This window comes from Perca flavescens, chromosome 3 (assembly GCF_004354835.1).
Source record: "Perca flavescens isolate YP-PL-M2 chromosome 3, PFLA_1.0, whole genome shotgun sequence".
Lineage (NCBI taxonomy): Eukaryota > Metazoa > Chordata > Actinopteri > Perciformes > Percidae > Perca > Perca flavescens.
Genome location: NC_041333.1, coordinates 28,319,642 through 28,334,804, shown reverse-complemented (window position 1 = coordinate 28,334,804; position 15,163 = coordinate 28,319,642). Strand labels below are relative to the sequence as shown.

General features: G+C 39.4%; 1 protein-coding gene across 2 annotated transcripts; it reads left to right on the top strand.

Annotated features, from left to right (window-relative positions):
• The first annotated feature begins 2,877 nt into the window (after positions 1-2,877).
• foxl2a (forkhead box L2a) lies at positions 2,878-7,200 on the top strand. Of its 2 annotated transcripts, XM_028573128.1 has the most exons (4): positions 2,878-2,945; positions 3,111-3,172; positions 3,599-3,677; positions 5,093-7,200. In XM_028573128.1, the coding sequence occupies exon 4, from the start codon at positions 5,486-5,488 to the stop codon at positions 6,404-6,406; it is 921 nt and encodes a 306-aa protein (XP_028428929.1). In that variant the 5' UTR covers positions 2,878-2,945; positions 3,111-3,172; positions 3,599-3,677; positions 5,093-5,485; the 3' UTR covers positions 6,407-7,200. The 2 variants fall into 2 exon arrangements, with proteins under 2 accessions (XP_028428929.1, XP_028428928.1); XM_028573127.1 differs by lacking the exon at positions 2,878-2,945 and having other exon boundaries at positions 3,000-3,172.
• The last annotated feature ends 7,963 nt before the right edge of the window (positions 7,201-15,163 follow it).

Below are 15,163 nucleotides of genomic sequence, written 5' to 3'. Positions count from 1 at the left end.
CAAATTCAGGGCATCTTTGCTTTTTGATGGACTGTGTTCAGGTCAGAGAAGAGAGCTTCCCATAGGCTTCCTGCAGCCGATAAGAAACGTAAACACACTGGGCCACCAAAAAAGAATGAAGGGGCAATGGTATAGAGGTGTGGGAAGGTGGGGGGTTGTGTTTGAAGGAGAGGTGATGGACTGTACAAAGTAAGGAAGTGTCCCTCACACACCACCCGCCGAGCATTCCCCTTAATAAGCTTTTTTTTTAAATAGGAGCACATGTATATACACCTCAAAAGTGAGGCCATGTGCGCATCTGCATATGCCCCCCCACCCACACACCCCCCACACCTCCCATCCGCATCCCTCCCCGAACCTTAATCCATGCGGGCGGGGATGTAAAGGAGATGGGTGGAATCTGGTGGTCAGTGTTTATTTGCTCTATCTCTCTCTTCTTTCTGAGAGGAACAAGAGCCATGTTGGAGACGCAGCATGAGGGCTGAGGGTACATCCTTCTTCTTCCACTTCACCTCATCCCTCTATCCCTCCATCCTCCCTCCCCCCATCTCCCATCTCTTTCCTGCACCTCATAAGGATTCCATTGAGGAGAGGAGATGTCTTGTTGATGTTTAATAATTCAAGCAAGCCAGATGCAAATGAACCAGAGACCAACCCAGAGAGATCAAACTGGGACAACCAGTAAGATGTCCAGGCCAAATGCACCAATGCTTATGGACTCCTAATGAAACAATAAAGCATGTGTTTTAACACGGTTTTATACTGTCTATGTTTAACACGCATACGTGTGATTGATTTGCAATCAACACACATTAACTCAGACATTATTCCTTAGGTGTGTTTCACTTATCTTAGTTTAGCATGCATGTAAGGAAAAATTACAGTAAAAGAGAATCAAGGATTACAAAACTCTTCAACAGACTGCTTGACACTGACATTACATTTTAATCATTTATATATTGAGTCTGGTGACCATCATTAGCCGTTAAATTAATCTCACATCAAGAAAGCAGCTCCACTTCATGATCCACAATATTTTTTTGCATTACTTTCATTTTAATATATTCTCCCACCGAACAGATAATATGCAGTTGATAACCATCTAATCCTCTAACATTCAGGAATAACATAATCAATGCAATTAATTTCCAAAAACGTATAATGGATTATTTTGTTTAGCTATAACTATATCAGAGGATGTGTATGTGTTGTTAGAATAAAATTCTATTCAATGTGTGCATCCTTGGGATGTTATCTTCATACAGCAAATAAGCCAGTGTACAGAATAACTTATTAAAATAAATTAAGTTGTGGGGGAATTTGCATTTTAATAATAATAGCTAGTTGAAAAATAAAAATGATTTAAACAATGCAACTAATACTACCAATACTAGCCTACAACTGCTACTAGACTACTACTACTATTACTAGTACTACTACTACTACTACCACTACTACTACTAATAATAATAATAATAAGAAGAAGAAGAATAATAAGAATAATAATAAGAATAATAAGTATAAGAATAACAATATTGGTATTAGTAACATATTTTTTATAACATTGTGTATTATAATAGAGTGGTTATTTTAATGATTTTGATTATGATTGTATGAGAGGACATAGCATTATGATTTAAATTAATAATGATAGGCAAATGAGAATAACAATAGGCAAATAATAATAATAATAATAATCTACATTAAAAACAGAAATGTAGCTGTCTCGCCAGTTTTTCTGAAGCCTCTCCAGCCCGAGTGGTTGTTCTCCGGTCCCAACCTGACCCGGCGGATCCGTCCGCGGCATTCCAACCGCACGAGCTATCATAAACATCCTAGTCCTAGACCTGCGAGGGCAGGAAGTGCGCGAGGACAGGAATTCCACTCTTTCAAATTACATTACGGCCCGCTGCAATGATGGCTCTTCAGTTTATTGTACCACACGCAAGCCGCGCGTTGGGAGGTTAGGGAAACGGAGGCCTGTGATTGTGACAACAGATAGGCCTATAGACAAGCCTAATCACTAAAATATAGGATATATTGTTTCATAAGGCCTGTGATATATGAAGATAGCCTACTGCCTACATGTTACATGAATGCAAATTAATTTGTCAGAAGTGCGTGTCTAAGAGTGTGGGGCGGCCTGTTGGATCTTTTTATTGAAGCGTTTATTCGAGAGGTGTTGAGAGACTTTTAGAGGATGTAGGCTATATTTATCTAAGAACAAAACACTGACTCTGTAGCCTTCTCAGTCGCTGGAGTGCTTGTCCTGTCTCAGTCATCTCATGCAGCCCCCAACACTTTATCACGAGGAACAATGACGTTCACAGGATACACTGTTATGCAAACATGTTAAATAAATAAAGTCAAATTAATTAAAAATAATAATAATAACAGGCCAATAATAAAATGATCTTTCTTTGTGAGAGGCCTATTGTAGGCTACTGTAGGCCTATGTGGTTCAGAACAACCGTTTCCTATTTATTTATGTCTGAATAGGCTGTCAATGGCAAAGGTGTTGATGCCGATTTTTCTTCATGGTGAAAATAAATCAGAAATTGTCAGAATTTTTCACAAGTGTCAAAAATAAACTTTCGGTGCAGGGCAAATTCCCCCCATAAGAGCCCATTTCACACTAAGCAAATATGTTAGTAGGCCTATATGCATTGTAGCCATAGCCTACGTTACCTTTATGTTATTTTGTTTTATTTATCAGTAGGCTATAGGCATATTTGTTATGTGTTTGTTTATTGCCTACCAAAGCCCCTGCCTACGAAAATAGGCTATACTTTCAAATTAACATTCCTCAGCGCCTCACTGAAGCTTACAACCAGTTCAAGTTTCAGGGTCCTTGTTTTATTTACGGATTGTCGACATGCTAGTTTTCAGCTTTGTTGTGACGTGACGCGCGTGACTGCGACTGCTCAGACCCGAACACGTTACAGGTAGTAGCCTAATGGAGAAGGGGGGGAGGGGCATTGTAATACCGAAAACGTTAACCTGAAGAGACAATCTGCCTATAAGTTGTCAAGTAGCCTATGTCCATTTGCAATGGAGAGAAACAATATTTAGCTTAAAGTCAAACTTTCTAATGCTCATTTGTCGTCCAGGTGAAATAGGCCATGAATTAGTCACGTTTGAGGACATCTACCGTGAAACTTTCTCACAACAGGTAATGGGAGTAGGCCTATTTTTTATTAACTACAAAATATCTGGTAAACTGACAACCTAGACTTTGCAATAACCTTACATTGACATTTCTGGCTACTAAGCATTTTAGCTAGGCTATCTTACAGTGTTTCAGGGTGATGTAGCCTACGGGGAGAACCAAATTGATAGCCTATTAGCCTGAATGATTAATAAAAGATAGGCTACCTTCAAGCTATAGCCTCAGGCCTATACAATTTGACTTTCTTATTTTTCATATTATTATTCCTATTTTCATTATATTTCTTTAAAGGTTTTAGTAGTTCAATGCAAATGCCAAAATATCCACGTAAACAGACCGATAGGCCTATGACAAATGTAAACAAAATGTCACTTTGAAAGGTCTTCCCTCAAAAGTGCGTTGGGTGATTTATACTTATGTTTCTACAAGTGCAAACGCAGGGAACGAGAAGACCACAAACTTTCTCTGGAACAATAAAAGAAGACTAAACAACTCCCGAAATCACGAGGTAAACCTAAACACTAGCGGGCTATGATACAAAGGGGGGTCTGTTTTGTGGTTTCTGCTTTTTTTTCTTCTTTTTTTTGTGACAAACTTACACACACAACTTCACCATATTTCCGTCGATTTGTCTGTCCCGTGTAAATGAACAGTAAATTACATTTAGCACCAAAATGAAGAAGGAAAAAAAAATGGTCTTCGTCAACTCTCTTTCCTTACACGACAGTTATTTTTAAACAAGCATTTATGCAACAGGCTATCCATTTATAAATATTAATAGTAGGCTATTGGGTAAACACTATTTTAATCATTGTATTGATCTGCACATTAATACGTGGGTTTGTCTCTTGCTGTGTCATTTGATAGCTGTACTAATTAACATATTGAATGATGTCATGTTTAAACTAAGCCAAATACTTATGCAGAGGCATAACAGTGGTGTTGAGATTATCGGGAAATGCTCTCCGCCTTAAACATGTGAAAAAGACATTGAAACAAGAAATAACATCGCGCTGTAACGCTTGAAACTGTGAGTCTGTGGTAATTGCACGATGAGAGATGGTTGGCTCTCACCGTGGTTCAGCTGCTGAGGCCAGGCTGCAGACTGGCTGCAGGGTGATGACACACATGCCAATGCTGTTCCACCTGCACACACTCCCAGAGCACGGAAATACACTCCCGGAGAAAGCCGAGGGGATCCTCATGGGTGGCCAGAGAAATGTATACCTCTCGTTGCACTTCCCCGTCTATGTGAACTAATTAAGCAGCACTATCTATCCAGGTCTTTCGTCTGAGATGAGGGAGTAATAGCTTCCATTTGACAGAGCTCAGTCAAATATATATGCATACATATATATATATATATATATATATATATATATATATATATATATATATATATATATATATATTATATATATATATATATATATATATATGGCTATAGTTTGACTAAAGTTGTTTGGCACGGGTTTTGTTGAAACAAGAGTTTATCCAAAAGGCACAAAATTTGAACATATGAAATATGATTGGGCCAATGCATGGGAAACAAATCTAAAGATAGCTTTTCCATTTGTTTATGTTTTGCTTTTTATATTGGTTCTTGCAAGTATTTCATTTTCGGCGGCATTGTGCACGAATATATCCCAAACTCGTTTGACCAACATTTCTGTCTATCTTTCTTTCTTTTCTGATATGCGTTTGCTTCCTAGCCCAAAAAGCAAAACAAAAGACAAATGTCTGAGCCTTTTATGCAAATGAAATTATACAGTCTATTCCAGCACTGGATGTTTCTCTTCCTTTTTATCCTGTTTCAATGCAAATATAGCCTAGTTGAATGTCCATAGTGTGCTATTTTTGACCCGAGTGCGATAAAACGTATTTTAGCATATTTAGAAGAGACGATTATTTTTTCATTCACAGTAACTACCGGAGGTGGAACTCAAATACGCACAAATCACGATGCACAACGTCGCTTTAGGGAGTGCATTGGAGCAAAAGCAGCCTGTCAGTGGACCTGAAAAAAATAAAAGAGGAAAGGGTTGGGCTTACTGACTCACAAACCACAACTTGGGTTGCGCCTCCATCAGAGACCAGTTTAGCAAAATCCCCGTTGAAGAGAGAGGAAGGTCTGGTGCATGTCACCTACTGAGCCGAAAAAAAATAAAGATTTCTCTGTGCGCAGTTTGGAAGACCGCTTTCAGTTCGCCGTGCACCCTGAGGTTCTGCATCATTTTTCTCATCGAGGTTACGACCACCGTTAAAAGGTTTGCTTTTAGGCATTTGGATTGGACTTGTTTTGTTTTGGTGTGCGCAATGATGGCCACTTACCAAAACCCGGAGGATGACGCAATGACCTTAATGATCCACGACACCAACACGACCAAGGAGAAGGAGCGCCCTAAAGAAGAGCCGGTCCAGGACAAAGTCCCGGAGAAGCCGGATCCGTCCCAGAAACCACCGTACTCCTATGTCGCTCTCATTGCCATGGCCATTCGGGAGAGCACAGAGAAGCGCCTCACTTTGTCCGGTATTTACCAGTATATAATAACGAAGTTTCCCTTCTATGAGAAAAATAAAAAAGGTTGGCAGAACAGTATCAGACACAACCTGAGTCTCAACGAATGCTTCATCAAAGTTCCGCGGGAGGGCGGCGGGGAGAGAAAGGGAAATTACTGGACACTCGACCCGGCCTGTGAGGACATGTTTGAGAAGGGGAACTACAGGAGACGCCGCAGGATGAAGCGGCCGTTTAGACCTCCACCGACGCACTTCCAGCCGGGGAAGTCCTTGTTTGGAGGAGACGGCTACGGCTACCTGTCCCCACCCAAGTACCTGCAGTCTAGCTTCATGAACAACTCTTGGTCGCTAGGCCAGCCGCCGACTCCGATGTCCTACACGTCCTGTCAAATGGCCAGCGGCAACGTGGGTTCAGTTAACGTGAAGGGACTGTCAGCACCCTCATCTTATAACCCCTACTCCCGGGTGCAGAGCATGGCGCTCCCCAGCATGGTGAACTCTTACAACGGCATGAGTCACCATCACCATCCCGCGCATCCCCACCATGCCCAGCAGCTGAGCCCGGCCACCGCGGCACCACCTCCGGTCTCCTCCAGTAACGGAGCGGGCCTTCAGTTCGCCTGCTCCCGCCAGCCGGCGGAGCTCTCGATGATGCACTGCTCTTACTGGGAACACGAGACCAAACACTCGGCGTTACACACGAGGATTGATATTTAAAGTTTACCAAATGGCCTGCAAAATGAGGACTCTGAGAGTGAGAGTTAATTCCTGTGATTTCAAAACCAATAGTATTTTGAAGAGACTAATCTGACGAGCTGTTTGGGTCCAGCTGACATGAATGCCAAAGGGGCGGTATGCGCGAGTTGAGAAAGTTTTACAAAATGGAATAGGGAGGTAAAGAAGTCATCAGGACACATCAGGTAGTACAACCTCTGGGAGCCATTTCGTGCGCCTGTATTACACTTGGACTGATGGCCATAACTCGGTATTGTAGTCATAATTGTTGTGCCTATGAAAAGATTTTCATTTGCACCGGGATAGACATCGTTGGCATTGCTTCAGCTGTGTGTTATTGTTATGCGTAATGACTTTTCTCAACTTTACGCACGGCTTATCCAAATATTGCCAAATGTACGTGAATCTAAGATGCCCTAATTAAGTCAGTAATTTAATATGTAATTGAATCAGAGCTCAATTTGGCCCTCTTCGTAACTTGCTCTGAGCAAGGCCTGCATGTCGAAACTTCACTTCCTGTCATGGTTGTGAACTTTGTTGGGTTAACAGGTGAAAGTGAGGGTAGAGATCCATCAGACTGCCAACAATACTATTCAGGGTTTTTTCATATTTCTTGATCCCACATGTATGTATAACATAATTTCCAATATGACGCCAGCCACTGCCAGGATTTGTTATTCTTTCTGATTATTATTATTATTTTTTTTTATAAACGTGATTAGCTATATTGTCTCATTCATGTTGGGGCCATGTTTCATTTTAATTAGCACTTTTCCCTCTTTTCCAGGTTTGTGAATTTCTTAATAAACTTGTATTTCTTAAAGTAATACAGTGGTCATGAAGCAATCTGTTTTATGCTCTAGACTGTGATAACCACTGCTGGCACTAGACAATCAGCAATCAACAATAAAGAGCTCTGTGAAGGTGACGCAGCATAAAAGTAGGATACTATATTATTAACATAAAGCAGTTTGTTCAGAAATGCAAAGCATAGATAATCTTAGGTAAAGCATTGTGCAGGGTTATGAGTTTTGACATTGCACTTATTCCACTGTTTATCGCGTAAAATGTATGATATCAAGCCATTTTGTCTCTTGGAAAATGTATACATATGAATATATAGCCCATATTTATTCAATTGCTCCTTCATCGCAATTTATGCTAATCTATTTAGGGCCAATGTATACCACTTGTGTGACTAAATCAAAATACAGATATAAATAGAACTTATTATCTATAATAATAAATAGGTAATAATAATAATTTACAGTCTCATTGATAATAATGTCCCACAGCGACTGATGTCTGTTTGACTAGAATATTTAATATGTTCTGTGTAAATGTATTTAGGCTGTTACGGCTCAACCGCTCTACAAAAACATGCAGTAGGCCTATGGGTCATTTTATAAGTATTTCATGTGGCCCTGCTAAGGTTTCTATTTAATATTGAATTTAATTTGTATTGAATATAATTTACAAAATAAACCACGTCAGTAGAATAATGGCGTTATTAATAAAGGACCGTTATCCGGTATATATTATTTTATATTAAATATATTATATTTTTGAGGGCTTAATTCCACGACAAGAGAAACAAAAACACAGATCTGATCAAATGCGAAGAATTCCACCCTTAGTCTTTGCGTTGGATGTGTGATCATGGACAAGAATTTAAGATGTTACCATAATTTTTCCTAAATGTAATTTTCATCTAAATGGCAACAGCAAATCATCATCAGCAGCAGCATAATAATAATAGTAATAATAATAATAATAATATCAATAACAATAACAATAACAATAACAATAATAATAATAATAACCTTTAAATATCACGATGAAGTTGGCAGTATTTTTTTGTTGAGGGCTGCCAACAAGAAAACTAATAATATCAGTGCAGTTAACGTGTCGACTTAATAATACTGTACAGAATAATTTAAGAAATCAGGTCAACACAGACAGGAAGTGTAATAAAGATCGGCAATGCGTACATGCAGTCTTAATAATCCTTTTTAAATTCGCAAAATGTGACATCACACAGGAAGAACAATTAATGCATCCCAAGCTGTCCTGTCAAAGAGTCATTTGCTAAAACATTGCCGTGTGTTGCCACAGTGTCTTCTCTGGGGGATGAAAGTATAAATTCAGACAGACAGCTCCTCCTCCTTTGTTGCGTTTTACTGTTGAATTACGTAGAGACGCGTTCCCGCGAGCCCCAGAAGAGGATCCTTGATGTTGACTAGTGAAACGCCTTAATACCCCGTCCCTCCTATAATCACTATCATATTATCACAGCGATATATTAGTGCCATCTGGTTTTGACTTTGACTTTTAAGGGCGTCTCGCTAGAATGAGTTTACTGTTTTGACATCACATTTTTAGATTGTGGGATCAGACGTATTTGGAGCAGGAGTTCACGCTGAAGCCCAGTCAGAGTCCACCGACACGACTAGGAGGTGTAGCACACGTTCACCTCGATCTTCCCTCTGTGCTGTCAATACAGGCTCATCGTCCACCCACAGCAACACATACACACCCTTGCACATCAATGATCCAACGAATTTAAACAATGGTGGAATATCGATAACTTTGCATAACGTTTTTTTTTTTTTTTTTTTTTTTAATCCCATTATTACATTTAGTAATATATTACAATAATGGGATTCTGAAAATAACTTTTGTGTGTGCAACCTTAGTTGTTGCTAATGCTGCTATCATCATAAGTAGGCTATGATACATAATTGTGGGTAAATCAATCAGTGTGCGTTGGTTAGAATTAGTGAGGGGTTGTTTGGACAGTAAACACTATTTGAAAGGGTTCTCGATTTGAGGTCCATGAATTTGAGGCCCATATACTCCCCTGCAGATTTAAAGATTTTTTTTTTTTTTTTAAGTTTACCATCTTTAAACGGCTCGATTGAAATTCAGTATGCATTCATAAGGAAACATACGAAACGGCTCGTATTATTAAAACTGCAATAATTGACTAAGCGATTTTTAACACCGATATTTTTGTGTGTGTCAGCTAGCCTACAATTTTGTTGACCCATTTTTACATAGGCTATAATTAAAAAAATTACAGGTAAAGTCATTTTCAGCAACAATAAAAAAAATATACTAATCTTTATATCAGTCCATTTTCTTTGTACAAAATATAATAAACTACAATTCATTTTTGCCGAAGTCCATATGATAAGCTACACATATATTTGTATAACTTTATATCAGACATGCAACAGACATGGAGGTGCATGGTCTTTTGCTGACTGGTATTTAAAGGACGGGAACTCAATGAGAGAGCATTTTCACTCTATCACTCGCAGACAAATTCGGCATGCAACCATAATCGCACTGGATCGTTATATTACTAGGCTATGAGTTAAACAGTTGACCATATAGGCTAAACTGTGTCAGCGCTAAGTCTCCAGCAGCCAGCCGTCGGGATGAATGGGCACAACAAGCTCTTTCGTACGTCGTTTGCCTATTAACACAGTATGCAGTCATGGAAACATGAAATGAAGATGCCATCAGCTTCGGGACTACTCAACCACCGCGGTCCCATCTCAGAGAAACACAGACACTTGTTGATCCTCCTGGGTGCAGAGGGAGCTGAAATGTAGCTGTGTATATTCTCTGCTTCCTCACATTAATGTTTTGTAAACAATAAGGAGATAAGAGCGCGTTTAAAAGGCAAGAGTATTCTAAACACTCCTCCAAAAATAACAAATACAAGTGTCCAAAAATTGTGTTTCGGCGAGTGTAACTAACCTTTAGGCTATAGCCTACTTAAACTAAGATCCAAGGATTGATTTAGCCTAATGATTTTCATGTTCGGCGTAATAGCCTACATCAGTTAACACATATTCCCTAATTGATTAATTTAATGCTTTTTATTTGTTGTTTGACAAAAAAAGGTGAATTTATTGATATATAGTCTCACAAACTTTTATTAGTATATATGCCTACAGATATCAGCGGTTGTTTCCCTACATAGGCTATAATAGCTATAAAAGGGTACATAATTCGTGGTTGTAGATTTTGCAGTGTATTTGTATTTATTTTGCTTTTTTTTTTTTTTTTTTTTTTTGTAAGTTTTTTTCTGGAAAAGGGGTCTGTGACATTGTCCCCATAACATGTTACCCATGCAATATCGTACCTTTGCAACACATGCGTTACAAGTAACACACATAGTCTAATTACACATACACTTTTTGTGTCAAACCTTGAGCCCCACATCTCCTCTGAGTAGATCTGTGTGGACTCGGGTGCGGCAGGTGTGCATTTGTGCAGAAAGGTTGGCAGTTCAGCCGGTCGGCCGGGAACAATGGGCCTGCATACAGGATGTCTCAGGGGCTGACAGAGATAAGGCCAGCCGAGGTTCATGGCTCCATCAGGCCTGCTTTAGAATATAGTCTTCTTTTACACTGTCAGCTTGGATGTGTAGTTTCATTTAGGAAATATATTATATTGTATCTTGTCTGATTAGAATATGTAACATAGCCACTACAAAAATTAATTAGTTCTTAAATATAAAATATTTGAATTAATTGAACTTGTGCCAGTCCGTTTCACCATTCCATTAGAAACAGACTATAAACATAAAGTTGAAAAAAAGAAAAGAAAGAAAGACCATACCCTTTGTAGAAACAGTTATTGGCACAGTAGGCTACATGTCTGTATAATTCAGATGCTCGAACATTTAGTTTAGCATGACATTTTTTTGAGTTATATTATAAACTAATTTTCGGTATATTACCCTGTAGGCTATTACCTATAATATTAGGCCTATACGTGTAGCATCATATGCAACTGCAGCTCTCGCTCACAAATATGGAATAGTGTAGCCTGAGTGTTGAATACAGATACATTTCATAGGCGATGCATACATGTTTGATAATTCTCAATTATTTCTGCACGAGGTGAAAAGGTTTAGCGTAATGTGCGATTTTGCTTCCAGTCGTCTTTTCCGCTCAGCGCACTGAATAACCGTGATTATAATCAACAAGACGAATGAGGTCAACTCATTGTAGAAGGAACACATTTGACCCTCGCTTGTGTCACACGCGCGCGCGCACACACGCACACACATACACGCCTACACACCCACGCACGCACGCACACACACGCAAGAGCGTACCTGGACTCGTTCCGGTTATGACAGCTTGCATGCTCCACGGGGCACCGGCGATGCGACCCGGCCGGTCAAGTCACACGCAGGTTGCAGGTTTCCCAATGCCTGCACACAATTGAATTCCTGGCATTCTCGCTAATGTTTGAGATTGAAGAGCAACAGTTTCCACTTAGAAGCGGCGCACATCACCCCAAACCCATTGAAAAGGAGAGTGGGGGTCACCACTGTTTGGTATACATCTGCTCCAAACAGGAAAATATGCAAAGATTTGATTCGCAGAAAATCCGGCAATTGTTCAAATCAGCACGAGTTTTTTTTCTTTTTTTTTTCTTACTCTCTTGTTGGAGCAAAAACTCGTAGACATTTCATTCTATCTGGGCTATTTCTATGACATTACTCAATACAGAGCTGTTTATTTTCAGAACGCGTCCTCTGGTGAATCTCCAATGTAATCATCTTGTCGCGGTGATCTACGTGATGTTTTCAGTGACTGCTGATTTCTATCGTAATGACAACCCCGCGAAACAATAGGTAACATGCAATAATTCTTTAATTTGCCAAAAGAATTGTGTCGATACACTGCCACGGTTTATAAATAGGAACCGCGTGCGTTTGTTAACAGGACCTCTGGTCGACAGAGGTTCGTCAAATGTCTAGAAATACCGTGTCTATAAATACACACCAGCGTCATCTATTCAAGGAAAAGATGGACTGTCAACTGTCAACTATTCACAGAGAAAAATCATCACGCACTGACCTCTATTTACCCTCCAGCCACTCAAATGTCACAAATGTAGGCTACATCAGTCTGTCCAAATGACTGAGCTTCAGAGGAGAGGTGTTGGAGGGTTTGTGAATACATTTACATTGGGCTACATACAATAACTGCACTTTGGAGGTTTTCTAAAATGCAAAAAAATATATATATATTTTCATTTCACATTTATGATAAATTCTCTGGACCAGGTAAATAAACACCATCCAGAAACTCACTTCATCAAACAAACAGGTCTTTATAATGGGACATCACCTCCAAGCAATAACTGGTTATGTGCCTACAGACCTGTTTGAACAGAGAAAATGAGCCAGCCAACATTTACCAGCATTTGACGGGTGATGTTCATTTCTGCTGTGAATGTGGCGGAACTGGCCAGCTTATACTGTAAAGGGAAATGCGATAAAATGTTTCCGTTCACTTGATTATGAGCTGCAAATTGCTTTGTCGGGATTAAAACGGCAGGACTTTTCCCATCGTGGACTGACGGAGTCTATTTTTAAACCCCTTTCCTTTCTCGCAACCTCTAAAAACTTCCGTAGGGTTGGCAACAAGAAGCTATTAGGATAACTCTTCTCCTGTTAACATTACAATTAATCAAAGATGAAACCAAATTCCCACAGGGATCATTAAGGGCCAGCACCTGTTCTTCTGATACTGTAGGGTATATAATAAACAAGTACAACTTCTCGGTCAGACTTGGCTGACCTCTGGGGACAGTGTGATAGAATCACTGCAAGCCAGTTATACATCAGCTCGCTATCACTAATAGAAATATGACCTCATTCGGATATGAATGACCCTGAGCTTATTTCACAACCAAAACAATTCCAAAATGCCTCCTTATTTATACTATCAATATTTCCTAAAATTTCATAACAGTGCAATGCATCCCTATTAGGATACAAATTGCGTGAGAGGTGACGCACAAACCATATGACACATTCTTCAATTACATTAAGCGATGATTCGGTCAATTGCTGGCTGTAATTGCAATAGCTCTCCATCAAATGTGTATTCCATTGTAATGTTGTTTTTTTGTTGTTTTTTTGTGGTCATAAATAAGGTTTGTGAAATAAGGAAGTTTGCCTAAGGCCTGACACTCGCCCCGCCTTTATGTACATGCCAAACCCAGGCCCAGGTCAGATCTCAGACACTGCAATCCAATTTCAGTCATATTTCTTTCAAGCAATTACATACCTCTTGGCAAGACCTCATAATTAAACAAATGATGATATTTTGATATCCATAATTATACGCATTCACATACGGTACCCTTTCAAGTTCAATATGCTTTTTATTACACGCTTATCATCCGTGAAGAGATTATGCACAGTGTGGGTTTGGACTGAGTTAGGGTACATTTAATCAAATAAGAGGAGCAGTAATGGAAGCATGCTGGACCCAGCACTATACACTGCATTGGCTGCTCCCTTTGAGCTCAGCTTATGTTTGGCAAATTTCAGACAATAAGAACGTTAAGAGGGGAACTCTGAGGGAGAGCATTTAACCCCTACCCACTAGTAGGTCAGACACATGGCATATGACATATAGCCTCATTTCTATATCACTGATGAGGTGCACCACACATACCTGTGGCCTGAGGAGATGGTTTAAATGTGCATAACTCTGACAAAACTAGTTGATAGTTCTGGTTCTGCTCATGGTGATCTGGAGACCCTGTAATGCGTGTGCACTACATGTAGCCTGTCTCAAATGTCGTTTTTATATATTTTTTAAATGTGTAACACCACTTTGATCCACGGTGAAACGTTGTTTTGTTTCACTACATACAGTGTAGGCTATATAGTTGAAATGACAATAAAACCCACTTGACTTGACTTGACTGTTGAACCTCAAGGCCAGCTGTCTACAAAAAAAAAAAAAAAAAAGGCAAGTATCCAAGTGCAGTAATGACATTAAATACAAACATTTAACTTTCATTGAAAGTAGTCACCTTGGGAACATTATTTTATTTATTTCAACAGAGGTCACCCAAATGTGCTCACTCTAAATGAATAATTCTTCCTTCTCCCTTGAAACTGACCAACTGACTTACCCTTAATAAAAGTGTGCTGCGTGGGCTTTGCTGCCCCCTTGTGGCATAAGAAAGGCAATAATTGTGTAATGTGACTCACCTTTCCCTCACCGTTTGAATCAGCCCTAATTGTGTTATCCTAAAAACCAAAGACACCATGGAAAGGGTATAAAACACAGTCTACAACAATTAGGACTTGTGATGGCCAAAGCCACACATGGTGACAGCCAGCAGAGGTAATATATTGTACACAATTTCACCCTTTTATGCGAAGTACACAGGTTAATTTATTTTGCAGTCAGACACACCCCAAACAATTCATGCTCACAAAAGTACACATTACACTGTTTATGTCACTTGTAATTACATATTTATTTGCTCCTTGCCTTACACTGTTTAAATGGAGTGCACACATTTTCACATTGTATGGATAAATAATATTTAATTATTATTTAATTATAATATTTTTTCTGTTTTAATCATGACGTTTTTGTCATTTGTTACCATGCTGGTGGGGAGGTCCTTCCTGGTGAAGAAAAGGCGTGATCAAGAGTGGAGAGGGGATTTAGGTTTATTTTGTTTTCTTTGAATTAGTTGTGTCCATCCTGGTTTCCTCTTGTGTGTCATTTGGTTTGGCCAAGCCAAAGTATATGTCCCCTTGTGTCTTACTCAGGTCAGTTTGTTCAGTTAACATTCTTGTTGTCGTTGTTGCTATTGTCAGTAGAGTTATAGTTTGCTGACCTCTTTTTTCAAAACTCCTGTTTTCCTCATTGTCTCACTGCTTGGTCCTTGACA

Coding starts and splice junctions, on each gene's coding strand:
- foxl2a (XM_028573128.1), top strand. CDS start 5,486: ATGATGGCCACTTACCAAAACCCGGAGGATGACGCAATGACCTTAATG.